The 27,826-nt window shown below is 36.5% G+C and overlaps 1 protein-coding gene across 4 annotated transcripts in view; it reads left to right on the plus strand.

The window, feature by feature from the left end:
- The window catches only part of STXBP6 (syntaxin binding protein 6), a 121,998-nt gene that overhangs the window by 70,742 nt on the left and 23,430 nt on the right, over positions 1-27,826 (plus strand). For all 4 annotated transcript variants that reach the window (XM_056347240.1, XM_056347241.1, XM_056347242.1 and 1 more), the window contains exons 3-4: positions 16,190-16,320; positions 18,100-18,265. In XM_056347240.1, coding sequence (XP_056203215.1) covers positions 16,190-16,320; positions 18,100-18,265 — 297 coding nt within the window. The remainder of the gene's footprint in view (positions 1-16,189; positions 16,321-18,099; positions 18,266-27,826) is intronic.

The following is a 27,826-nucleotide window of genomic DNA, read 5'->3' on the forward strand; positions in this document are numbered from 1 at the left end:
TTGGCTGTCTTCTGATAGGAAATTGATCCAAATCAGTCATGCAAAACACGCTTCCAGCCAAGTAATTCATAGTTATCTACTTGGACAGATAAAATTCTATTGTTCAGATGGTTAAAAAAAAAAAAAAAAAAAAGCAGTAGTGCTTTTAACAGACATGGGTTTATTTCTGATTTTCTGGTTTGTTGGGGTTTTGTGTTGTTTTGCAAAGCAGGTGCATGGGCTAGAAATGTTACAAGTTTGGTGTGTTTTATACTTTTTTGAGAAGAGGGTTTGTATTTTTCTGTTTGTCCATGAAGTGTGCCACAGCAGACCAAGCTTAAATGAGATAATATTCAAATGCTAATCTGCTGATCTGTTTCAAACCAGGCATTAGTAGGCATTCCCTGTCCATAGAGCTTTACTGAGAGGACCTGAGTCATTAGCTCAGTTGGCCGGCCCTGTGTAGGGATGATTAATAACCCTTCAAAAGGCCAACTCAGTTCATAAAATATGGATGGTAATGTCTTCTTTTGCAGATCTTGAGGTGTAGTCTTAACTAATTATCTCCCAGTTCCATCATCCAACCTCTAAAAAACCCAAGGTCTTGTATTTTAGTTTATACATTGGACGTGTTGAAAATAGTGGCTTATTTGTTGTCCTGTGAAAGAGGAGAAGAACTTCTATGATTGCATCTTACTGGAGGAGGGAGAAAGTCACTGTTTTTAATCTTTCAGAAAAAAATGATGTATCAGTAAAATCTGCTAACTATATAAAATTGTCTTTTGCAATTGAAAGAAGTGCATGCTATAGCACTTGGGTGTTTCCTATTTCTCTTAAATTGAATAGTGACCACTAATGTATAGTATAAAACTAACTTTTTGAAAGTTCTGGCTTCATTTTTAATCCGTTCTTTGTATTTCTATTTAACTTAATGGTGTTAATGAGATGTTTGCTTTTGGGGATCCATATATTTTAATCTGTTTTGGAGTTCTTTTGTCTTGTTTTTTGGAGGCTTTGTGACTTGATGGTAGTTAGTACTTGGTAGAGGGAAATTGGAACGTGTTTGTAGTACCTTCTACTGTTGGAGCTTACAGATGATGGACAAAATTCGCGCAATATATACAGACTTGTTACATAACACATCAGTATTGACCTGAGACCCAAAATCAAACTTCAGAATGTTTCCAAATTGAAATCCCTTGCTTCTGTTGGCTTCACATTTCAGCTACAACTTCAGGTTTGCTCTCTTTACATATCACTTAATGTTTCAAAAATTCATTTCATGGCCTTTAGGGTCTGTCAGTTTTCCTTCTCTGCTCTGTATCCATGCTGGTAATGTCACAGTGCTTAAAAGGCTTTAGGGAGTGTCTGTTAACCTGAAAAGTATTTCCATTGCAAGCTAGACTAAAGAGGAAATAATTGTGGGTTGTTATTTGGTTAGGTGTTTGCTGTTTGGTCTTTTTGTTTGGTTGGTTTGGGTTTTGGGGGTTTGTTTTTCTATATATTTTTTGCAGAAAGGGAAGCAACATAGTAACTATAGTATGTAAAATAACAAAAGTATATGACTATTTTATATAAAAGTATTTGCCAGTGGGCTATTTCCTATATTACGTTTTTCTTTGGAAACTGTTGTCTCCTCAGGCAGGTCAAACATAAGCTACATTCCAAATGAACAACTATTGGCAAACTGTTAATCTGCTGAGGAGCAAACAGTGAATCATGTCAGATGTAGAATGTGAAAATATTACTGTGAAACATACTCACATTACATGGATTCTAACAATCCTGTGTGATTAAAATGTAAAGAAAATTATGGTCTTAATGTTCAGTAAAGACAATGCTAGTGATCAATGCAATTACTGGAAACATGGGGTTTTTTCATTATAACTAATAACATGTCTCTAAGGTGGTAATAAGTTTCTTTTTTGGGTGTATGGTGTGGAATATTAACAGTTGGTTTCGTTTGGGTTTATGGAATGTAATGAAAGGGATGTTGTAGCTCATAATAGTGTAGTACAATGTGTACAGTACAGCAGAAAAATAAGGTCCGTTGCAAAGGCCTCTTGCTATCAGGATCTATAGTGTGCAAAGTAATAAGGCTGAGTTGCTCATATTGGATGCTCTAAAATAAACTCAGAAAGAAATCTCCTGTTATAACATTGGCAGTATAGATTATTTTTCGGAATAATTTTCAAAGGATAAGTTTTCGCAAAGGAAAAGCTACTATAATCAGTAAAATGTTACTGCAAATTAAAAATTAATGCTACATTAGCATAGTAAACTATTAAAAGGGGTTTTTTAAGATACCATTTTCTATTTAAGATGTTTAAGAGCTGTTTCTAGGGGGTTTTTTGAGACATTTCTATGTCTTTAGGGTATCTATTTTTCCTCATTAAGCATGAGTCATCAATTGTAACTTAAACCTGTTTCCAGGTTTTTCTGTGGTTTGAAATTTCATGTGTGAAGTAATAGCCGGGGGTGCATTCAAGTTAGATTTTCATAGTTTCACAGCTAAGAGATTAAATCTGAAGCCAAATTTCATTTAATTGCTTCACAAATAAAAAGAGCATAGTCTTCCACGTTACTGGGCAGAAAGTTTGGGGCCTGTAAGGACAACCTGGCGTGTATTTCTGTAAGAAGCATGCCCATGAAATAGCAGTAATTAATCCTGTAGCATAAGGAGCTATGCATTGTAAAATACACAAATCATTGGGTCTTTCTCAAATGGAAAAGAATGCAAACTGTAGAAAGAGCTAGGGGGAAAAAAAAGCTGGTGGATATGCTAGAGATGTTTAGTTTTACCTTTGTATGCATGCCCACACACAAATGTGATAAAGAAGGTAGTTCAGTTAGGTGTACCCAAATGTTGCATGGTAAATAAGAAGGTAAACTGTATCCTTTGATATCTTCTTAGTTGTGTACTTCTGCCTGGAAATTACCTATTTCAGTGAAGAGTTTAGGAAATGGAAATAGCAGATTGACTGAATACCACTTCGGTCACCATCCATTTATTATACTACACCATATTAAATAGCATAGATTGGATCTACTAGATTAAATCTACACCTAATCACTTTACATCTAGTGGTTTCAATGAACCTGCTGAAAATCTCTGAAATGAGTAAAATCCTTGATGAAGAGAACTGCAAACAGTTTATCTGAGGTTTTTTATAATTGGTTATGGGGAGGCACAGATATGGACACTTCAAAAATGTACGTTGTAACTGACTTGCTAAGAGTTCATGGAAGAAAGCTGCAGAAAGCCTTGCATCAGCCACAGCAGCTTTTAGCTTTTCTGACAACATACTGGATATTTTCATATAATACATTTTACCATGATGTCTTGTATCTATGATTTTAGGTATTCAGCTTTTGTCCAGTTGAGCAGTCTGAGAATTCACCTTTTCAAAATATATTTGCAAAGTACTGAATTGTGTATGTACACACAAATCACTTCTCCATGTGAGAAGTGAACAGGCTCCAAGTAAGTCTTTTATATAAAGTTTTGAAGACATGAGTTAGGGAATTTCAATTTGTAGAGGTGATCTATGCCATAAGCTTGTGCTAGTTATATATAGGCTATATTCTGGGTTATGGAAGCTTTTGGGGAAGTCCTTCAGCTGTCCCCTAATTGTTTATGTAAGTGAGACCTACCTGTGCACAATTCTCTGAATCTGTTCCCTGTTGGACCTTTCTTTGGTGGAGTACCTCTTAAAATTACTGTTCAAGGCAGTGTATGTCATTCCTTGATTGCTGTGGCCTCATTTAAGTAGAGTGATTAAGTTTGTAAAATAAAAACTGTTAAAATTCTTTGCTAACTGCATATGCTTTCCTTTCTCTTCTACGGTTAAACCTGTTAGATGTCTTACTACAAAAAGTTTTTACCAGTTTCTGGCTTTTTTTCTTCCTTAGAAGCTAGAAAAGCTTCATGGTTGAAAATGGTGGACTTATCCTTGGTATTTACTTCTCAGTTTCTGCTTCAGTCCCTTACGGTGAAATCTTTCATGTTAATAAAGGAACTGTATGTCGTATTTCCTATGTCAGGTGACTTGAGATACTATGTACAGTAACTGAACACTGTCTGCACAGAGCACCTCCAAATAAGATCTAGTCCACTGCAGGTGTGAAATTTGTCATGTAGAATATAGAATGAAAACTTTGCTTGCAGTTCAAACATGCTTTTACAAAGTCTAATGAGGGATATATTCTTACGAGGTATGTTTGATCTGTGAACATACCTAGGGTCCAAGTATTAAGAAAAATGAGTAGCTGTTCATAACATAGGTAATAAAATCTGTGAGCCTAAGATAATCAGATTTGAGTGTCTGTTCAAAACTTGAGAGATTATGTATTTTTACACAGTTGCAGAAAAAACATTGGGTATGTACTTCATTGGGTTTGTTTTTCTGATGATACTGACCCAATTAATCAGCAGCTAATACTGGCTGTGTTTGAAAAATAGTAAAAAAATAAAAAATGCAAGCTATTCAAATGGTCCAATTGAAATACATTCAGATGCAATGGTGCTGTGCTGTAATTCAGGAGTTCTGAAAATTATTTCTTCAAAACATGGAGTACACATTCACTTTGCTGTTAATTTCAGTAATGTTATGAAGTAACCATTTCAAATTGGTCTTGAATATCTGTTTAATATAGATTGTGTATTAACAAATACACAAGAGTTCTAGAGTTTGTTGGGGGGTAGGGTGGGTGGGTTGTTGATTTCCGTATCAGTAGTAGAAGGCTGCCTTTCCTCAGTTCATACCGCAAATAATCTTTTACTTCGTTCTTCTTTGCAACCTTTTGGTGTGACAACAGAAGATAATGGTATCATCAGATTCACTGACCTACTCATGTAGGCTCTGAACAGCTAATGATTTCTTTCCCGCAAAAATCACACCACCTTAATGCATGTACCATCAGTGAGTTCAGGATCATACTGATAATTTTGGAGTGTGCAGCAGGGGAGTCAGGGAAACGAGAATTGAATTAGACTTCTTATCCTATTTTTGCTGCCTAAAGAGAAAGGGAACCAAAATACAACTGTTTGTGGCTTTAAATGGTCTACTGTGGTTTTCTTTCTTCCTGTTTCTTTTTCCGGTTTTTTTGTTGTAACCAATTGTGCAGTGTTTGTCACTCTCACTCATCTGGTGTTCTTTGGCTGTTTGTTCTTTCTTTACTGTGGGTAGGGCCTTTCAATGTGACAGTCTGTAAGTAAGCATTGGTGTAGTAAAAGTAGCAAAGTGCACATATACTATAGTTTCTAGACAGTTTAATTACCTGCATCTTGTTCATGGTGTGAAACAAGCTTAGTAGGTAGCTGCAATAAATCAATAGTTGAACGAAAAAAAGGCAGTTTGAGAAATGCCATCATTGTACAAATTTAAAATGGAGCAGGAGAATAAAGCATAGTGGAAAAGGATGGATGGTAAATACACAACCTAAGTGTTGGGTCCCAGTTCAGCAAGGCACTTATTTCTGTAACATGGATTTATTTTTTTTTTTTACAACTTTTTAAATTAGCCTTTTTAGAGCCTCAGTTTCACTTTGGTTTTCAAATCACTATTCACATGCTTAAAGATTTCAGAACTGTAAATATTTCTCACATGTTGCCTTCCATCTCATGGTCTCAAAGTGCTTTACAAACTGAATGGGATACAAGTAAGTTGACGTCATGGTTTTAGTTGCCTGGCTGGCAACTAAGCCCCACACAGCTGCTCGCTCATTCCCCCTTGCTGCGAGATGGGAGAGAGAATCAGAAGAGTGAGACAACTCCTGAGCTGAGATTAAGACAATTTAATAGGGAAAGCAAAAGCCACACACGCAAGCAAAGCAAAGCAAGGAATTCATTCAGGTGCTCGGCCATCCCCAGGAGAGCCAGGCTCCATCACACGTAATGGTTACTTGGGAAGACAAACACCATCACTCCGAATGTCTCACTTTCCTCCTTCTCCCCGCAGTTTTATATGCTGGGCATGACATCACGTGGCCTGGGATACCCCTCTGGTCAGTTGGGGCCAGCTGTCCTGGCTGTGCCCCATCCCAGCTCCTTGTGCCCCCCCAGCCCCTCACTGGTGCGGTGGGGTGAGGAGCAGAAGAGCCCCTGGCTCTGTGTGAGCGCTGCTCAGCAATAACAAAAACATCCCTTGTTATCAACACTGTTTCCAGCACAAATCCAAAACACAGCCCCATACTAGCTGCTGTGAAGAAAATTAACACTATCCCTGTCAAAACCAGCACAGTGGAGGTAACTTCTGACTCTGAAATGCTGTTGTTGAACAGTGCACGGAAATAGTAGTGAACATCTTGGCAAGAGACTGACCGTACTGTGTCTCTTCAGGTAATAGAAGCCGTAGGGAAGATTTGTGAAGGAATGAAAGCGTGTTTGTTTTGTGGGTTCTCTCAGGAATTCTTGTGGGTTGATGCCATTGAAAAAGAGAACCATTGAACTGGTGTGCAAGGGGAGGCACTGAAAACAGTTGCAGATGGGCAGAGAACTGATTTTCAGAAGCACGATGGGCATTCGAAGTATGAAAAAGATGTTGTCTGCTCAACTGTCCATAAAATACCGCACAGAATTCTGACCCATGGACGTTTTTGGTCTTACCTCTAAACTGATAGTGCTTAATAGGTACATTTATGAAAATTGGCATCTAAAGTTAAGTTGTTATAGTCACACTTTTTTGAGCAGCTAAAAGATTGGAGGGGGTAAGATTGCATTTCAAAAATCTGTTTGTTCATATACATATATATATACACACTAAATACAAAAAATACTCTCTACTACTACTATATGCACATGATAGAGATGGAACCTGTTGACATGTAAAATATCTTTTGTATTTGTGTAAGACACCCATAGCATGGCCAGTCTCCCAGAGTAATAGTAATATTGGTAGTCTTACTTGTATGAACTTAAATCAAATTCAAAATAATCAGAATACACATACTTTAAAGATAGTTTTTTTCTGCTTTTACATCTCAGGCTAAGTGCTACCTGAAATGTGTGCATTGCTTGCTGTATTTCATTTTATTTGTCTGCAGAAAATAATTCAGGCAGCAAAAAAAAGTCAGCATGTGGAAATGTCCCTTCATAGTAATTATTGCAATTCCAGTGATAAGATGCAAGAAAAGCTGGATATGTGGCTTCTGCTGAATAAATGTGTTGTGGGTTATGTACTGCAGGTTGAGTACTTCATAGGTCTGGATACTGGTTGTTGTTGTTGAATGAATGGGATTTAAATAACTTAAAAATAATGTATGATGATAATTTGGGATTGCAGCTGTTGGCTCACTTGTTTTTCTTCCTGCTTTGTCTCTCCTTTAGTCACCCCCTGTACTTCCCCACAGATGTTTCTGGTTTTTTTTGTTTTATTTTGGTTTGTGTGTTTGTTTTTTTTAATTTCTTCCTAATCTGAAGTGGTCAAAGTCTACCAGCCTTTTTTAGTTGTTTATATTGAGACTTGGATGTTACCATGCCACATGTGTACATGAAGGTTTTTAAGAATTCTGTCCATCTGAAAGTTTGAGTCATAAGAATATGGAATAATTTGCCCACTGCTGTTCTAACTTAGGCGGCTGTGTAGCAAAAGCTAGGGGTTCTTTATTGAACAGATGTGAGAGTACTTTCTTGCATCTGCTCTGCACAAAGCATTTTTTTTAGTAGTAGTCTTGTCTACTATACTTTAGGTCATTGATTCAGTAGAAAATCTAGAAAGCAGTACAGTTTTATAAGTCACTTTAAAAGCTCCAGTAAACACTCTACCCTGTTACAGCAGGGTCCTCTTAGACTGTAGGATGTTAAAAGTCATTGGCCAGTTTGTTCCAGAACTTGAAGCCTGTCAAGTTATCTAAGCAAACTTAGACATGGAGAACTATTTTTTTAACACCGTACTTTTTGTGTGAGTTACTGAGTAATGAATTCAAACTTTAATTTTCCAGAGCCTCTTCCTGCCCCTCAGGACACTTGCTGTGAAGTTCAAACATTGTTTTCAGGCTGGTGAGGTAATTCCTAGTGTACTCTCTGCATGCGGATGCACATCTGTTAACTTGTACAGGAATTATGCCAAATTCCACTTATTAAGTTTAGAAATACTTTTGCGGTATTGACTTTAACTGGTTCTCCATAGTTGCAGGTGCTGAAGTGACCAGAACGTGATAAGAGGAGTATCTCAAGTCACCCACACAAATATTCACACAAATATTCACTGTGTTCTGTATCTTGAGCTTTGGTTTCTAAACTAGATTGAAGTGCTATTTTCTGAAGTGTGTGTAAATGCTTAAAAGGCTATTTAAAGTATCCTGGTCAGCAGTCTGTGCAGGATGCTGCCGCCTTTTTAAGGAAAAGAGAGCAAAGAAGATTGAAGCTGTGGATGATCCAGACTAATACAGAAGGGCACATGCTATGCTGGGCTGAAATTCTTGGTCACCAAATACCTTCCAGTTAAAAGGTGGAGCTCTACCATCCCAGGACAAGATGAACTAGTAATGTGAAATGTGTTAGGCCAGGATCACCAGGAGCTCTGTGCTGGCTGAGAGGTCCCTGATGAAGACTGATCCCTGAGTTGTCAGGACTCCCTCTTCCCTTGCACCTGACTGGAATTCCTTTTGTCTTCCTTTTGAGTAACAGTGCCATGGTAGATCTGTCAAAGCACTATCCTGTCCTTCAAACTAGGTTTTAATGAAAAACATATACACAACTCAAATTTGAGCTGACTGTATGCGGGGAAAAAGGTGGGAAAAGTTTGAAAGTTGGCTGCTTTGCAATATGGAATAGTAAAAAGCAATTAGAACAAAACCTGGAAGTTTAGTCGTCACTCTGGGAGTGAATATGTGTTTAATAAGATTACGTTCCAAATATTTACAGTTAAGCAGAAACTTTGGGTATAAAATGAAGTCTGGCATTCCTTCCCATTAACTGCATTTGTCTATACGACTGTGCCAATATGAGAAGCAGTTGTTCTGGTATCAATACTTTAAACTATATTGCTGTAGTACATGAAGAATAATTCAAGCAAGCTATTAATTTATAACTGCAATACATCTGTCTTTCTAGGTTTAAAAATTTGCTAGGAATGAAGGATTAGTCTGTCAGGAAACTGTAAGGACTGTAATGTGTATGGTATGATGGGGACTTGAAGTGTTTGAATAGGCATAAAAACTGTTTTTAAGTACGTGTATTTACATGGGTCTGTTAAAAGTAAGTATAATGGAAGACTAGGTGCAACACTGAAAGGCAAGGCACTCTGTAAGAAACAGTTTGTTACTAATGCAGTCAGTGGTATGTTTGGAGAACATACAGGCTCCCACTTCAGGCATGTAGCACTTCATGGTGTCTTACACATGACAAAAATTTTGTCATTGCAAACCAAAGGTGTTTTGGGATTGGTTGGGGTTTTCTTTTTCTTTGGGGGGTGGGTTATTTGAAGACACCAGAAAAATACTTTGTCTTGTGTTTCATCTTGGGAAGGTACCACATACCTTAATCTGAATTTCCAGGGTAACTTATTTTTGTAGTATTGGATTTTTTATATACTGTTCAGCAGATGAAGATATCTTACATGTAGAAAGAAAAAATACTGCTTAAACAAAACTATATTTTGAACAATATATGAATAGTCCATAAAATCTATGAAATATGAATCTCAATTATCTGGAAAGCAGTGAGAGTGAGGCTGGCAACTTATGGACAGTGATGCAGTAGATGCTGATTTAAGGAGACAGGTGATGCAAATTGTTATTTGAACTATTGGGAATGGCTCTGGGAAAAACTGTACATGTTTAGATCTATGAGTAGTTTGCCTCTGTACCTGAAAGCTTCTTTTTTTTCTTCACATTTTCCAATTTGATGTCAAAATATTATGCTGTGCCTAAAAAAACAGAAGGATTTATCGTTGTTTAAATTCTTGTGTATTTAGGGCCACTGACATCCTCTTGTCCTATTTGGCAAATTGAGAAGGTGGGAACTGTGCAGCTTGTCCCTGCTTTCAGCTTCTTGGATCCCAGATGGTGAGAAAGCAGCGTTGTCAAAGGAAGGAAAGAGGAAATATGGCCAAAAGTAGGAAATGCAATTCTGAAAAGTCAAACCTCAACCTATCAGACTTTTTGACACCTGACAAGCATCGAGCAGCAAGTGGGAATTTAAACCTGCCCCAGTTTCAGCTGCTTTTGTTTCTTTGCAGTGAGGCTAGCTGTCTTCTACTGCAAACATATTCTTTTTTTTTTTTTTTGTCTGTATCTAAAATTAATCCTGAAGGTGGCAATGTAAGTCTGAGTTCTTACTAGCACTGTCTTCTCAAAGCATCTCTTTGTATTATAGATAGCTGAGGTCTAAGAACCGTGACAGGTACGAAGGTTGCAGGAGGCAATAGTTGGACAGCCGCAGTGGGAAGGCTCAAAATTCTACACTTAATTTCTGGAATTAATTTAGACTCCTCATTAAATCAGTGTTTAATTAAAACTTCTGTAAAAAAACCCATTAAATACTACAAGTTTTGGTATTCAAACTTAAGGCTAGAGTTGATAGAAAAGCTCACAACCATTATGTGAAGCAGACTGGAAACAGTTTTCCTGAAATCCAGATAGTATTCTAAGACACTTTCATGTATCTGGTCCTTATTCTTTAGTACCTAAGTAAGTCAGAGTGTACCCATTTGCTCCATCTTACTTAATGCTCCGCTTCATTTGTCTGATTGTTGAAAAGTTGTTTTGGGAAATTCTGGAAGTTGCTTGCCAGGACCATAGTTTTCTTATAGGACCACCGTGTGGCCTGAACTGTAGTAGTTCAAACTACCTTCCAGAATCACAGAACAGCAATAATACAAGTTTCTACTATTGTGAGGGTTGGTGGATGTGACACTTAGTGGCCTTTCCCCTGCCTAGTCCTGATTTCCTCACTCTGGGAAGAAAAGATTTTGAAGTGTGTGGGGAAAATAATTGTAAAGTTGTTGTGACAGAAGGAAGAACCCTTCACGTTAGAGGAATAGAGAAAAATCTTCTTTACTTTTGCTTTGGAATCCTGTAGGTGAGAATAACAAATGAGGGTCAGTCTTTCTAGATGCCTTGTTGATGTTGTCTTTTCTTTGAGCCTTTGTACTTTATGACATTTGCAAGAAAGAAACCTGTCTTGGGCTTCCTCAGACTTCTGAGGCCTTTCCACAGGTTACTCATGCTTTGTCCTCTGAGTACTCAGGTGTTGCAGAATTGAGTAGCAACTGGACAAAGGAACAAAAAAAAAAAGTCACTGTTTTTTTCAACAATCAGAGATTGCAGATCGTCAGCCAATCTGGTAGCCATAGCTTACTGGGATTGTGTACAGGACTGTCAGAATTTTAGTCATGAGCTTTTTGCAAGTTTAAGAAATAGTTGTTTCTTTGGTGAACTGGAAAGTATAGAGGAGTAATTAGCTCTGTCAAAGTGTGTTTATAACCTGCTTTTGTCCCTTAAGAACCGGCTTGGAAAAACAATGCATTTCTACCACAAATACTAATACATAACTTCATTTCTAATAAAATCAGTATCAAAGATTTGCTGGTTTTATTCTGACTGAATCAAAAGCTGTTTAGTAAACTCCTGGGTTTTTTTAGACTTAGTCTCACTGTGAAGAGTTTTTCTTTAGAGCAACATTTCCACAGGAAGGTAGGATAATATTCTAGATACAGTGACCATGAAATCACATCACACTGCCATGGTATTGAGTTCAACTTTTTCTTCATCAAAGATACCTTTTTTAAAAAGTCTTTAGGCTGTCTTGAGTGCATTCTAAAGATTTTTTCCTTCATTAAATATTAACAGCCAGTTTGACAAACTTGGCATCATTGGTTATTTGTGAGTTGGGGGATGAGTATCCACTGTACAAGATTTGGCATACAGATAAGCGATGCTGGTCTAACATTAAAGTGATGAATAGTTTTGAACCACACAGATAGCCAATGCCTTCAGCAGACTCCTGCAGGCCCAATCAGGAGTGAGTCTGTCTGTCACTTTCACAAATGAAATAATTTCATAGATGAAAGTAATTTTCTGAGTGATCTTACTTAGCACTACCACACTTTTTTTCCCTCAAGAGCTAGTGACACAACCGCAGTGAAAGTTAAGGCTGCTTAATTTATTAATCTGCACAGTGCCCAGATAAAAAAGGGGTTTGTTATAATGTGAACAGTTGCAGCAGTCACTGCCTGCTTTCAAGACTTCATATTTTTTAATTTCTTCCTTTCAGTCATTCGATACTTAGAAATATAACGTGATATGACTAGAAATTTTGTGAGGCGATCAAACCATTTGTCATAAGATTCCTAATTGCCTAGAGTTTAAGTTATTAAATACTTAATACCAGTTCCAAATTTAAAGAACATCCAAAACAAATACAGATACACAGAGTCAAGACTTCAGGGACTGACACTGTTTTTTAAATATGCATTTCAAATGTGATAACATAAATAAAAAATTATAGTCCAGTGGTTTAGGGCTTTCAGACAGTTTCTCAAGGCCGGGTGTGTTGGGGTAGATATTTAGGGAATTGGCCATTTTTCATTTTTCTATCTTTTCTATTCAAGTAAAGATACTTTAGGAGACTGAAAAAGTAAAGACGACACATTCTGGACTGCAGATGAGATGAAGTTGGACTGGGAATTCAGTCTTCCTTAGCTTTCTGTGTGAAGAGCTGTATTGAACTGCTGCTTAAGATGCTAGACACTCACGTGGTACTGGATTCTAGTCTGGAATATGAATATCTTTGTTTCCATGTATTCCAAATGATGAGAACAGTGACCACCTTGACTCTGTCACAGCATTCTTTAAAGCTAATTCTGATCTGACTATTTCAGCCTTGTATTCTCTGATCTCCTTTTGAAACAGTATTTCACTTAAATGTGTGCCTTTCAAGCTTTAACAACTTCTTTGAAACTTAATTTTATTTATGATGCAGAATGGTTAATAATGTCTTCAATCACAGAAGACAGAGTGCTGTTTCTGACTTGGTGACTTTTGATTGTATGTTAATATAGTGTGTTTTTTTTAAAAAAAAGGCAAACTAAAAACAAACCCTAAACAGACAAAAAAACCCCAGGAGAACAAATAGAAATATGAAAAAGCCCTCACAATCTCTTCCATCATAAATTGCTGTAGCTGACTTCTCACATATTCTTTCTTACTTTACCAATAACTATGTTCTTTAAAAAAAAAACCAAAACCAAAACCAAAAAAGGTTATTTATTTGCATCTCATGACACACAGAAATACCATATGGACCTATCACCTACCATCTACTTACAGGTTCCAAGTAAGTGTGCTTTGTCCACACTGCTACAGCTTCATATTTTGAAAACATAATGTTAAGTTCTGTTAAACAATAAAAGAAGCAAAGCAAACAAAAAAATCCGAGTAAAATTGAAGTATAACTTAAATATTGTCTTTTATTTTATTATGATATATTATGATTGTGGAAGATTTTAGCGAATGCATTTGTTGTCAGCGTTGTCAGAGAGGGAATGTGGCTTGGAGCATGCGATTGCTTCCAGTTTTTTTCAGGTTTAAGAGAAGACTTTGTACATGTTTGCAAGGTAACACCCACTCAGTGGCTTTTGTGGAAGTGCTCTAGTTTGTAAAGCAACATAATGAGCAGCTAGTGAGGATGGTATTCCCAGCTGCCAACGGGTTTCGCAGAGTTGTAATGACTGTCAAGCTGTCATGGACTGAACTGAAGGTTCTAAAGCATCTTTGGTGGGTTTGTGGGTAGCTGGTTGGTTTTGAATGTTCTAGAAATGCTAGCTTTTTCCTGCAATACCAAGATTTAAAAGGTGAAATACAGTTTGGTCTGTTTGGCTGTGTGCAGTAATTATGAGTGTGAGACCTAAAGGGAGACCAGCGTGTTTTCTAAGAGGATCTCGTCAGCTAACTTGGGACTGAATTTCTACCTAAGATAGCTGAGATACCCAAGAACCTTATAATCTCTTCTGTAGAATATAAGTGTGTGTGTGTATATATATATATATATATATGAAAAAGCATAGATAGGATGACTGACACTTCTGCTTATCGTTAGGCTTGGGTGCATAGGCCATTGAGCAATCAATGAATCTCTTATATATTCTCACTTCTTAGTAATACCTAGTCATTGCATTTCAGTAGTTGTTCTAATATTATTTTGCTGCTGCCTTTCTGATACTACATTGATTTTCTCTGTTCTGTACTATTTGACATGCGATTCTGAATCACATACTGTCCAATTTGCTTCTCAGTGCATCAGCTGCTGATTAAGAGACTTCTGGCAATATGTTTATTATGTACTTATCCATAGTCTGGTCAATATATTGAGTCCAACTATGCTTTCTGTTCCAAAGTAACTTTTAAAAACAAATATCTGCCATGTGGAATGATTTTTTAGTTTTATTTTTTTACCTACTAAAATTTCCTTGGAAATGAATTTTTTGTTTATCAGATTAGGTTCTTCTAAGGGCGCTTGGACTTCCATGTGCACAGACACACACTGAACTGATAAAGTGTAAATCTGAGACAGTGAAAAGAACTTTTCATATTAATCTGCATTGGCTGATCTATCCCAAAGTACATTTATCATCAAGACAGTGGTCTGTGCATTGGTAAATTTTGATCCTAAGTGTTTCTTAGGATCAGAATTATCAATATTGACTTTTTAACTTTACGGAATTATATGTTCCACCATTATCTTGTATAACTGTGCCCCTGAGGGCAGAAGTGCATGCAGCATGTATCTTCAGAATGAGAAGCCTGTTAGTTTTCCTAATTATTTGGGTAAAGATAAAGGGCGTGCACAAAAATAAGCAATCTTATTATTCAAGTCTTGATTATTTTAAAAGCTGCCTTTAATTGCCAGTATGTAAAAGCAGAGGAAAGTGTCTTTTCCAGGAATACTCTTTCTGGAGGACCATATAGATAGAAGGATTTTTGGAAATAAAAAGTTCAAGGAGAGAAATAAATACTGTACTAGCTTTGGTAGATAGTGCAGTACAATGAATTCTACAAAATATTTCTTCGCACAAAGTGGAAATGTGTTTGGGAGTGACAACATACAGCAGCAGATAAATGAAATGCAAAGTACAATAGAAAGTGTCTAAAACTGCTTACAGAACTTTAATGGAGGTTAAAAGTTATACTGATGAAAAGAAAATCTGTTTGTTTAGAGAAAGAGTCTAATACAGGAAGCCAGTTTTCCTGCTGGTGAAAAGTTAGCTTTAATGTTTAAGTACTCTTTGAAAATCTGATGCTGAGTTAAGGGTACACTAATTGGAGTGGTTTATATTGAGGGTTTACTTTGAAAAGCAGAGCAGTCTTGCATATCTTAGTTTGTGGGTTTTAACATATATTTTGTTTATAACAAGTAAAATCATCAAAGATTTATGATCTTTCTTTGTGGTACCTAGTATTTTTGGGGGGAGGCACCGAGCAAACTTTAATTCCTTAATTTTTATATTTTTCATACTGTTGTCTCATTTAGTGCGTTTACTTTCTTAGTGCGGTAAGTGCATATACTTAAGTCTGTTGGCTGGAAACTAGAAATTGGGAATTGAATGTCATAGATGCTGGTGGTTATACAAATGTGATCTACATGTGACATGTTGAGAGAAGACCGGAGAAACCTGTATTTTTTTCAATCAATCACCAACATGAAAGTCAGTCTAAAGTAACAGTTTGGGGTTTTTAGTTTCGTGTTTGGTTTTTTGTTTGTTTTTAATTAATAAAAGGTACATAAGTGGACTTATACTTACATGGAGATGGGGTGTGTGGTTTTTTTGTCTTGTCTAAAATGATAAGAAGAAATGAGTAAGAGGCTGGGAATGAGAAACCTCAGCTAATTAGCATGGGAAAAAGAGAACAGTAAGGTAAGTGTAAAAATGCAGTTGGAAAGACCTTTGTTTTAGTTCTGTTTTTTACACAGTGTTGGCAACTTAAGCTGATAATGGCTAAAATATATCTTAATTTTAAGTTGTATAATGCTTATTTGGCATCGTACCATCATTCTGACAATAAGAAATGTGCATTTCAGTACGTTATCCAGGAAGACTAATGTGTTCTACTGTTGGAATCGGTGACATGTATGTCAGTGACAGTGACTTAGTGGAACATTGTATAAAATACACCAGCAAAGCAGCTACTGCTACAGTAAACTAAACAGCACATTCCTGAAACATTAAGCCTGTTTCAGTTATATGTTTTTCTTCTTTTATATGTTCAGTGACAAACAAGAAACCAGCGCAAGCATCTATTACAAAAGTGAAGCAATTTGAAGGCTCTACGTCTTTTGTCAGGAGAACGCAGTGGATGCTGGAGCAGCTTCGCCAGGTCAACGGTATAGACCCTAATCGGGTGAGTCTGAACAGCTCTAGAAAATTAAAATTGAGCTTATTTTTGTAATTGATTTGGGAATCGGGCATTCTTTTACTATTCAAAAGGCATCTGGAAAAATAAGATACAGGTTTAAGTGCAGATTCTCAAAAAAGAAATAACTCAATGGAATATGTCAAATAGATTTTTAATAGGAGAGATGGAGGAGGCCAAAGCTTGTAGTCATGTGGGGTTTTTTCTTCCTGTCTTCCCCTACTTTTTTTCCTACTCTCCCTCCTTTGTAAGGAGAAAAACAAGAGCCTTGTTTGCCTTGTCTTCAGCTATAAGCCTCTTGGGGTCCATTTTGGCATGCAGCTGTGTTATAAGATAGAGCAGCAAGTGGAAGCAAGGACAGGAGAGGTTACTGAGGTTTGAGTTTCTGAAATATTATGAACTTTGCATTTTTTTTCTAGGACAATCCTCAGATCCTTCTGCATTTCTTATCTTTCTACAAAGGATGGTGGTATGGTTTAGTTGCCAATGGCATGTAAATGATGATTTAAACAAACAAACAAAAAAAAGCAACACCCCCACACACCTAAACAGTTCTGGATTTATTCCTTTAATGTGGAATATACAGCCTGCCTTGAGCTGTCTCAAGGCAAAGTCGTACTAAAATGTAATAAGCTTATGAATACAAACCTTCAGTAGTAAAACAGCAGAATTAGAAGTTAGGAATGTGGCTCATATTGTGTGATCACAAAGTGTTTTACTGTGTTCATTTTACAGCAAAATATGTGACTAACCCCCTTGGTTTGTTCAGAGCTATGCTCTGATCAGCCACCTAAGCATCTTAATAATGGTCCACCAAAATCTCTTGCTACCCACTACAGTCTTTCGTACAAAAAAGAAGCCCTTTGACACTTGCCTTTTGAAATGCAAGGGATGGAATTATATTTTCTCTGGGTAAAGGGACAATGAAAATGAGAGCAATGACAGATAGGTAAGCGATATGAACTTTAGGCCCTTTCCCAGCATCTGCTATGCAGCTATATAAATAACATACTGGTGATACTCTCCGACTGAAAGTCCTGTGAAGTTCTTAAGCTTAGATATGTTCCTTTCAGAATTGTCTTCATGTGAATTCCTAGTGGTATCAATTCATACAAGCATTTACTAGATTACAAAATGGTGTTTAGCAAATATTGCTAAATACTTAGCAATACATGCATAAAATCCATTCATTTTGCCAGTTGAAGCATGGGATACAGATGGGAGTTTATTTGTTCTGGGAATGCTCTTTTGTTCATGTTACTCTGAGACATGCAAAACTTTATGATGATACATTACAATAACTGGGACTTGCTGTTTGGTTTTTTCTTCAGTTGAGCATTGAGAGCAGAACTGCATCTTCTATAATATAATGTGAAAGTAGATTTTGTGCTGAGAGGTGCAAATCCTTGCCACATGTAGAAGACACAAGTAAATATGTATCTGTAGATAGCAATGATTTCTTATGAGATTCCAACTTTTAATTTTTTGATCTTAAGTATTTTTGTTTTCAGGAATTTTTGTCATAGCTGAATATTCCTCATTAAAAATACCTGCAAGAAAAAAACCTCCTGCTTGGTTTGGTTTTTTTGGTGGTTGGTTTTTTTTCCATCTAAAAATGTGCAAAGGAAAATAATCCCAGGATAGTCTTGGGTTGCATGGACATTCTGCTTTTTCCAACATATCTTTCTGAAAATAATAGCTCTGTATCTTTCTCCAATCATTTATAAACGTGCGGTAATAGTAGTGTGGTTTTTTTTTTCCTTCTAGGATTCCCCAGAATTTGATTTACTATTTGAAAATGCTTTTGACCAATGGGTAGCAAGCACAGCTTCAGAAAAATGCACATTCTTTCAGGTTCTACATCACACTTGCCAACGATACCTTACAGACAAGAAGCCAGAATTTATCAACTGCCAGTCTAAAATTATGGGAGGTAAGTCAATCGAAGGTGGAGTACTTTGTGCAGTTGGACGTGAGATGATTTGTACATGAGTTATTCTGTACTCAAATGAGCTGGCAGCCTAATTACTTCTTGAAATCATGGGGTTTAATATGTTGATTTCACAGTAATAAACTTCTAGGCTTCAGCATTTCTCCATCAAGCGCCACTTCACGTTCTTCCACTATCTTTGCTTCCCTAGTCTTCTGTTCTAGAGGCAGCATCCCCTACCCACCTACTAAGAAGTCATTCTCCTCCTTAGCAACCTTGATTTTGATTTGTATCTCTGCTTTTATCCATCTAGAAAAGTTTGAGTGGCATGAAATATTTCCTGCTGAGAGCCTGTTTTATATTACCATTTCCTCACGTCTGAAAAAGTGCCTATTAGTAAACTTCAATGGTTTTTTTGGAATTTACTTTGACCTTTACAGAAATCTGTTAGTTCAAAGCTTTGTTACGTTTTTGTAAGTCATGTATCTCAAGGTGAATTTCCAGGATAGACTAAAAACCATCCAGTTAGGTCAAAAAAAGTGTGGTCAACATGTGAAACTAGCGTTTATCATCCACTTTCACAGCCACAAAAACTGTCTTTTTGTGGAGGAATTTCACATGTTTCATGAAGTATTGTTAAGGAAAATAAACTAGTTTATCTGCTCCCTTAGACTGAAATTTCTGAAAATGTAGTCTTTTTGTTTGCTCTAAACCAGAAAACTTTTAGAAACTCTTACATCTCCCGTGTTCTTCACAGCTAAAAAAAAAAAGATTAGTTTTCTCTTTCTCAGTGAGACTCCAGTCTCTAGAAGAGAAGTACAAGCTGACTAGGGGTTTTGTTTAGTTGTTATTTCTTCCCCCTAATAAACATCAACTATAAATATGGAGAGCCTTATTCATTTCTTTCTGGTAATTCACCTCTCATACATCTAGAATATGTTTCTGTATGCTATTGACAGAACTACATTTTGTGCAGCCACCTTTATATGTTCTTTTTTTCTGGCTGTTATTTTGTCTTGCATCTTTTTCCTCTAAAACACCAAAGGTAAACTTGAGGAAGGGGAAAATAATCTCTAGCTTGGTGCTTACATTTTAGCTACTGATACTGAGGTTACCACTAACTTTGTGGTTACAAGTCAGAACTGTTCATCAATCATACTTTTCTTTTAGTGTCTGCTCATACTAAAAAAAAAAGCATAAAATTTCTTGTAAACTTCCTCTTTGTTTTTTCACTTTCCACTTTTCCCTTTCCTTTTCCAGATGCCTTCTGTTTTCTTTTTGATGTGGTGAGGGAGCGGTTTCTGCACTGATAGGAGAAGATATCCTCTACTATTTTTTGCATTTCATATGGAAGAAATCTCATATCAAGCCCTTTTGTTATTTCTTTGCTAATGATTCTCACTTCTGTCATTCTTGCTAATAAGTCAGTATTAATAAACCACCATACATTTCAGCCTCTGAAACTATTTTATTTGCATAAGTTTGAGTTGTCCAGAATTGAGTTCCTGATTCAACTGACCCAAGTATTTACCCTAAATGAGCATCATCACAGTGGGGGGGGGGGAAGGAATTGCCAGTGAGGTTCTTTAAGTTCTGCTTGACTTCTGCTATTGTTTTTTTAACACACACTAGACTCTACCATGTCCCATGAAGCATACCTGCATCCTCTGCGTTACAACTTTTGTACTAAGATTGGCCTATTCAGCCAACCTCAGGTACCAGATGGTGCCTATTTCCATATTCCTTCCCTGTCATTCTGACTGTGCACAGACATGGCCTCAGTGATGTGGTACAGGGCCAAGGACTAATAAATCTCCTCATGGATGCAATGCTTCTGCTGTTCTTCACACTGTCAACTTTTTCCTCACGCTGGTTTACGGACCCCCTGTGGATAAGTCTAAATTGACAGAAACTATACTAGCTGTAAACTAAGTAATAGTTCACCCAAAATTCCAGTGACCTTCTGTGTTGCAGCCTCACTAAGCAAGTCTACCAAAAATAATAAAAAAAAGTCCTCATTTAGCAAATAACCAGTATCAATAATTATAAAAGGCAATGCAGACATATTATTGGTAATTGCCTTGTAATATGTAAGGTGCAGTAGTCTGTTTAAATGTCTGCTGTTCCTTTGCATATTCAGATTGGTATTCTTAATGCAATGCTAAGTTTTCTGCCGCTACACTGTAATTACAAGATTTATTGGTGTGTTCATGCAGTTAAATTCTTATTCAATTCACAAAGCATTGTTCTAGCGCTCATGCTGGTATGTCTTAATAATATAGATAATTAAGTATGAAAAAATAGGTTACATTAGCCTTTCAAACTAAATTTTTCAGAACTATGTAAATTTTTTCTGCAGTATTGTTTAGCATTTTTCCTAATAGTCTAGTATACGGGGGAACACGTTTCACTAATCCTTCAGTCATCTTCAAAAGCTTTTGCATTATTTTAAATGTGTTTATCTAGTGGACCCGTGCTTCTTCCAACAACTGTCATAAAAGCTTTGAAATGTCATAGAATCACAGAGTGGTTTGAGTTGAAAGGGGGCTTAAAGAACATCTGTTTCCAACCACCCCTGCCACAGGCTTCCACCAGACCAGGTTGCTCAGAGCCACATCCAACCTGGCCTGGAACACTGCCAGGGATGGGGCATCTACAGCTGCTCTGGGCAACCTGTGCCATTGCCTCATCATGCTCACAGAAAACAATTTTTCCTAATATCTAATCTAAATCTACCCTCTTTCAGTTTAAAGCCATTGCCCCTTGACCTGTCACTACATGCCCTTATAAAAAGCCCTCCAGCTTCTTGTTGCCCTCAATTAAAGGCAGGTCTCCTTGGTAATACGTGATACGGTGAAGTTAGTTCAGTCACTGGCTTATGTTGGTTAGTCTGTTATTTTGAGGCAAAAGGAGTCAGTAATTGGCCAGAAGCAGCACCATTCATGGACTGTAGAAGCTGTTCTGCCAGCTGGTGGTTAGCAGGCGCGGACACTGGGGAGACACCCGCAGTCCTGCTGGCCCTCATTAGAAGCCCAGGGCGGGCCTGCTGTGGGTAAAATCCAGTTTAGTCTGAAACCTGAAGTATCAGAGGGGGGCGCTGTGGCAAATACAGTGAAATATGGTGTCAATCTCAAATTCATCCTGACTGGAAAAATTAAGGTCCTACTGTAGCTGAGCAAACCAAAGAACACATACATGAGGATATAGCTTGAAATTAATTAAATTTGGTTCAGAATTTGCAGCTTGGGTTTTTTGTTTTACTGTTTTGTTGGGGTGTTTTGCTCATTAACCAAAGTGGTGTATTCAAATCATCCTTAAACCCTAGTGCAGTCAAATTTCAAATGGACCATGTCACTCCATCTGCTCTACCAAGGTAGCATTCATGTTTTAAGTTATATTATTTTGAACTTTCTGGGTTGTGTTAAAAGTAATATTATTTTTAAATGTTAGTTTAACTTCGAATACCCTACAATCATTTTTTTAAATAGATTACTAGAATATATGTATGCATACAGTCACATACTTACGTATGTGATGATGTACATCATGTATGTCATGCGTATCTTGTAGCTAATGCATATTTTCAAAAATAAAATAATGCCACCAAAGAATACTTCTTCCTAAGTGGAACTGAAGGTAAAAGAACTTGAAGGGCTTGTTTACAAGCTTACTTGTCTTATTGAGCCTCATTCCTTCCCAAGGGGTAAGAGTGAAGAAAGTGAAATTCATGCTGCTCCTGTTTCTGCAGGAAGTGCTTAGGAGCTTAGCTGTAAATAAATGTGGGTGTTCCTGTGGAATGCAGACCCTCTTCATTGCCATCCTCCTTCACCTTCTCCCTGCCACACACACTTCCCCCTATGGTCCAGAGCCCTGCCCCTGCTTCTTCTTGACCCACACCATTTTTTGCTTTATTTTCATTTGAGTATCATGTAAGCATATAGTCTGTAGAGCTGAATAGGTAGACTGTTTTCTGTAGCTTGATTAGCATTACAGCCATAATGAGAACTGATTAAAGGTGTGGGTGCTAATTATGAGAACAAAGAACAAATTAAAATTTAGGGAGACCGTAGTAAGATTCTTCCCACTGGTATCTTGTAATAAATATTTCAGGTCTGTCTTTTCTTTACAACTTAGAGCACTCCCCATAGCTTACATGCATTCTGAATGTTATTTTGAGAGGAAAGAAAAGGCAGGCATTTAGGGGTAGAGGATTTTTAGTCTGAGGTAGGAAATATTTTCCACTTTTGTGTCCTTCTAACATACGAGTTCTGGTATTTGAATATGTCTAATTTGGAGTGGGTTTGTGTTATGTTAATTGTTGTTCAGTGGCCAAGTGAATCAGGTCATACTGCTTTTATGTCACTGATGTAAAAAACAAAGTTGGAGATGAGTGGTGTGCAGAAATTTTGTCATCTACAGGTTATGTTTATTAGAACAACCTGGTTCTTGTCATAACGTTAGGCTGACACTGAGGATTAATTTGACTCTTCTGGGTAGAATGCTGTGATACAGCATTTTAAGTTCTTCAAAGATCAGTTCTGGGCCTATAAGAACAAACAGTTGCTGCCACCTTTAGATACATATTAGAAATGCATAATCCTTGGAAAAGAGTAAGACCTCAGTTTGAAGGAAGATGATCTTGTTATTTTTTTGTTGTTTTTTAAGCTTTGTCCTATTTATATGCTTTAACATATGGTTTTAACAGTCATTCTGCTGAAATAATTAAAATATTCTTAGAAGGACAAAGTAATGGCATCTTTGCCTCTATAACCTTTTCTTTGCAACAGCTGGCAGGAGTTATTAATGGATCGTTATTTTTGTCCTCCAAGAATATATTGCCAGTGTGAGAATAGTAATGAGTACTTCTTTTTTCATACACTTTTCATACACATTGACTCAGCTTATTACATTTGAGACCTGGTAAGCGTATAGTGGTGTTTACCATACTGTAAAATATTAATGACTGACTAAAGGAGGTGAATGAAAACTTCCCATTAGGAATTAGGATGGGAAGACAGATGGTTGCTCCCCTCTCTCCTGTCAAGTAGTTGTTGGTTTCAATTCTTACTTGATAGCCATTGAAAAAAGCGTGTAAATGAACATATTATTCTTGCAGACTTTCACTTGTAAATTAATTCTGATGCAAATGAATTTGACCAAAAAAAAAAAGAAAAAAGTATCTCCATGTTATTTTGGCAGTGGTTTGCTGTTTTGAAATTACCGATCAGATGAATCTTAGCAGTGTTCATGTACAGACAACAAATTTTTTTGGTATTTGATTAAGACATTTCTTGCCAATTTATACCAAATACTCATTTGTTTGCTTTAGAGAAAAAAAAGGCCATGTCAGTCTAGAAACTGAAACACAAAAAAATATATTTTCTGCTGCCAAAGACCACTTCATGTGCTTGCTTTTATGCCCTGCATATTCATGTCAAGATTAACTCTGCTTTCCTTTTTTTATTTAACTCAGTGGATTTTAGTTGTCTTAAGCATAAAAGCAGTGTTGAGCTCAGAATGGATAGGAATAGTTGAGTGCTTGTTCCACAGAAATACTGCATTTAATCAGAACTCTAATTTTCTAAAACGAGAATCTTGGGCAAAAAAATTACATTATGTTCTTGTAAAATTTGTAGGGGTACATAAAATGAGAAGGGACATTTGTTAGAAAGGTTGTTCCCTTTTTGATCTGTGTAACTCTGAGACAAGATAATATAGAAAAAATTAAGCAATATTTTTTTTCCCATTTCCAAAGAATGAAGGTCTAAGTGAGATGTTATCTTAAAGATGCAGAACATTAATGTTTGTCAGAAAAATGGGGAATTTTTTTATATCAAATTATAAGATTTTGTTCTTTGCAGAGGCAGAATTGAGTTCTGCACTATACATAGTAATTGCAGATTTTGAAGGTTCCTGATTGGTTACACTTTAAGTATAAATATTAGTATTGAAAATATTACTAACTTTGATTAGTATTGATTTTTATAAATGTATCAAGTGTAGAGTTTAAAGTTCTCAAGTTTGAATACATTTCTCAGTTTGGAAGAGGGTAGAGGTTGTGGTAATACAAAATTGATCCTAATTGGGTATTTCCTTAACTTATAGCCAATCTGCAATATGCAGTAACATCCCATCCTTGCATCAATGCCAGGATTTAAAAACATCAACAAGAGAAGTACACTTGAAATAGGGAAGATAAAGGTTTTTTGAAAGACGTCTGTGACCTGGCAATTTGGCTCTTAATCTTTGTGCTATGTATTCTCCAGACTTTGATTATTAATTTCTGATTTCTGTAATTTTGACTGAAGTTTAAACGTCAGTAGTATATTTTGGAGGCAGGAAGGCAGGGATGTCAAAACTATATGGTGATGTTGAACACTAGAAGAAATCGAAGTGTGTAAATGTAATTGGCTTGAAAAATGGTAGATAATATCTTTTCTTTTTAGTGGAACATTTATTATCACTAAAACCAGACCAAGACAAAAAGATCAAAGCTAGAAAGAAAATAAGAACACTTAGTTTATGGAAAATCCTTGCTTTAATGTGCTGCCTATGTAAAAAATATTTAAAAGATTAGCTATCAAAAGATACAAATATAATCATGACTTTTTTTAATAAGCAGGGATTGGAAGTAATCTATTATTCTCTTGTTCTGATCATCAAGCAAACTAGTAATTACTGAGGCTTGGGAGACAACTTGTATAGTTACTCCAGTTTGCCTATTGCAGTATTACATCCCTGAGAAGACGGTAATGCATACAGCTCGACAGACCACTAGTCTGATCCACCGTGGCAGTTCTATTTACTTCTCTCCCCTATAAATAAAATACAATTGGTTTATAATATAGTTCTACTGAACTGCTATCCTATATGTAGTGCCTTCCAGCACCTTTGAGCCATATGCTTGTGTGTATTTTGTTTCACTGTCTGTGCTTTGGTAAATATCTTCATAGGAAATTGTGTTTAAACTGAATGTATTGTTTGTTATGGTTTGCAAGTTACTGCACTGTCAGTTTTGGTGCATTGGAGTTCTGCTTGAAAAAGTGCTTTAGTGGAAGAAAGTGAACAGCCTGTAAAAATAAACTTTCTAGAGAAGTTAGTTTCTGCACACATCAGTCATGCCATGAATCTGATTCCAGGAGAAAGCACAGTGTCACAGTGCTACCTTTGAGAAGAAAAAGCTGGCGAGTCCTGTGTTGCATTGCAGTGAAGACTAGAAATCACATCTTCCAGTTATAGAGAAAGTTACTACATTTCAGATGGAATGCAACTGCCTAGACTCATAAACTAATGATGACGTTGAAGATAATAAGTTTGCAACATCTTCAAAATGCTCGCTGCAGGTAGCTAATATTTGCTGTGCTTCCTTAAAGAAAATAGCTGATAAGTAAGCTGAGGAAAAGTTAAATGTTTTTCTTCTTTATTGATTGATTGGTCTTAGCCCACCTGAGTTATTACATACTCAGTTTGTCAGTCCTATAAGCCCACCTCAGGGCCTTCTTTGAGATGCTTTTTACGCCAGAAGTGGAATTCATCTTTAATGTAATTTGTGATAATAGTGGCAAAGCTATTCACTGGAAGTTTGACCCTGATTTGTTTTACTGAGGTCTTTCACTGTTTCACCTTGCATAGTTTCATTAGTTTAGTGTTTTCAATGGATTTTGAAAGTACAAGTCTGACTTATACATAGTATATTTATAATTATATAGATATATTTTTTGTAGATGAAACATGTTTGGTTTTTTCTGTGTATGTTTTTGCATTTTAGAATTCATCAGTACTTGCTTAAAATGAGCTGGATGCTGGGTTCTGTTTTGATGCTGCTGCGCATTTACTGATCAGTGAAAGCTGGCTTCTGGTCTCCTTTGTGTGTAACCATGCGAGACCAGCCAGTTTCTCCATCTGTAACAATTTTTTTTTTTCTTTTACCTAGCTGTATGGAAAGGATATTGTCTGTGTTCATAGTGACTTCAAAACTATTAGAAACGGAAAAGAGTTGCTTCTGTTGTTATTTATTAAAAGAAAAACAGCAGCTTTGTTGGTGGCTGCATGAAATCTTTAAAAGGGAAAACTGCGCCACCTGAATGCTCAGCTGTTTCAAAAAATCTTCCTTTTCTGTTCCTGCAACCCAGTATTTCTTATATTGCTTCTTTAGTTCATTGTTACTTCATTTAATGCAGCCATTTTTCCTATTCTGGAAAGTGAATGCAAGAGGTGCACTGATGGTAAGAACTGAACATAAACTACTCAATATACCTTTATGGGACTCATTTTTGGGTGAATCCAAATCCATTTCTTAATATTTGTGAGCCTCTTAAGTCCTTGACAATGAATTTTGCATAAATTCTTAGGTTTCTTGAGACAAGAAAACTCAAATGAAGCATTAAATAAGTTTTTCTTAAAATGACAATCCTCTAACCATTTGACCTCATCTTTTTTGTAAACCAGCCACTATCTCATTTGAAATGCCTTGCTCAGAACCATCTGGTGCTTAAGAATTGATACTTTTTTTTTTTCAGAGTATCTTTTTATCTTTTTGAATTTTGATGCCAATTTCCATCAGAAAGAATAGGACCTGATCTGTCTCTAGAATCACTTCTTGATATTCTGGTTAAAATCCCGTATGCCATATTTTCCAGAAACAGTCCCTTTCAAATATGGGAGGCAATGACATTACCATATATCTGAATGAGGTAAATAGGGTACTTGTTGTCCAGCATTGTTTCCATTCTAAAAATAATTCTAAATTTAGTACAGTGTAGTCCTCCATAATTAGCAGGAATTCATTGTGTTTACGTTTTCAGTCTGCTGTACTTGTGTTGATACAGATAGGAACAGTTCAGTGTATATATATCCTCATTGTATGGTTTCACAGCAATGGCTCTCTCTAATTTGGTAGCATAGGTCATTTCTTTTCTGAAGGATTTTAGCATCTTCATCTTTCGCAGTTCCCATATTGACATAAGAATGCATAGAAGACCTTGTTTGGATAGTCCTCTATTTATTAACATTTATTTTTTTCTTTCTGATTTTTCAGATGCAATGTTAATTTGATAGCTGCATTTTAATTTGTAATATCTGTGGTATATCAGCTGCGTATTTTGTTGTTCATTTGTTTGTGTGTTGGGGGAGGGGTATTGTTTTCTTGTTTGGTTTTTGCCTTCTTGTAAACCTGGTATTTGGGGGAAAAAAAATCGGGATTCTTTTCCCTCTGACTTAAGTTCTTGTAGTTCAAACTACCTTTGAAAATGGCTGACCTTCCCAGTTTCAGGGCTTCCAAAAAATGAATTGGAAAATAATATTTCAATGCTGAAGAAGTCCATATTAAAACTATGTGAAGATGAGGCAAATGACGCCAGTTAAACTACATTCTGTACCTCTAGACTTCCTGGGAATTGAGGGGAAGGAGGATAAAAAAAAAGTTATTCGGCAGCTGAGATGTTGGAACGTGATCCCTTTGTTCCACATAGTAATAGAACAATCTTTTCCAGGTCACCTGGAGTAGAACTTCCAGATTCAGGAGGCTGACTAGAGGAATAAAGGAATAAAAAAACTAAAATAGCT

Source organism: Falco biarmicus, chromosome 7 (assembly GCF_023638135.1).
Source record: "Falco biarmicus isolate bFalBia1 chromosome 7, bFalBia1.pri, whole genome shotgun sequence".
Lineage (NCBI taxonomy): Eukaryota > Metazoa > Chordata > Aves > Falconiformes > Falconidae > Falco > Falco biarmicus.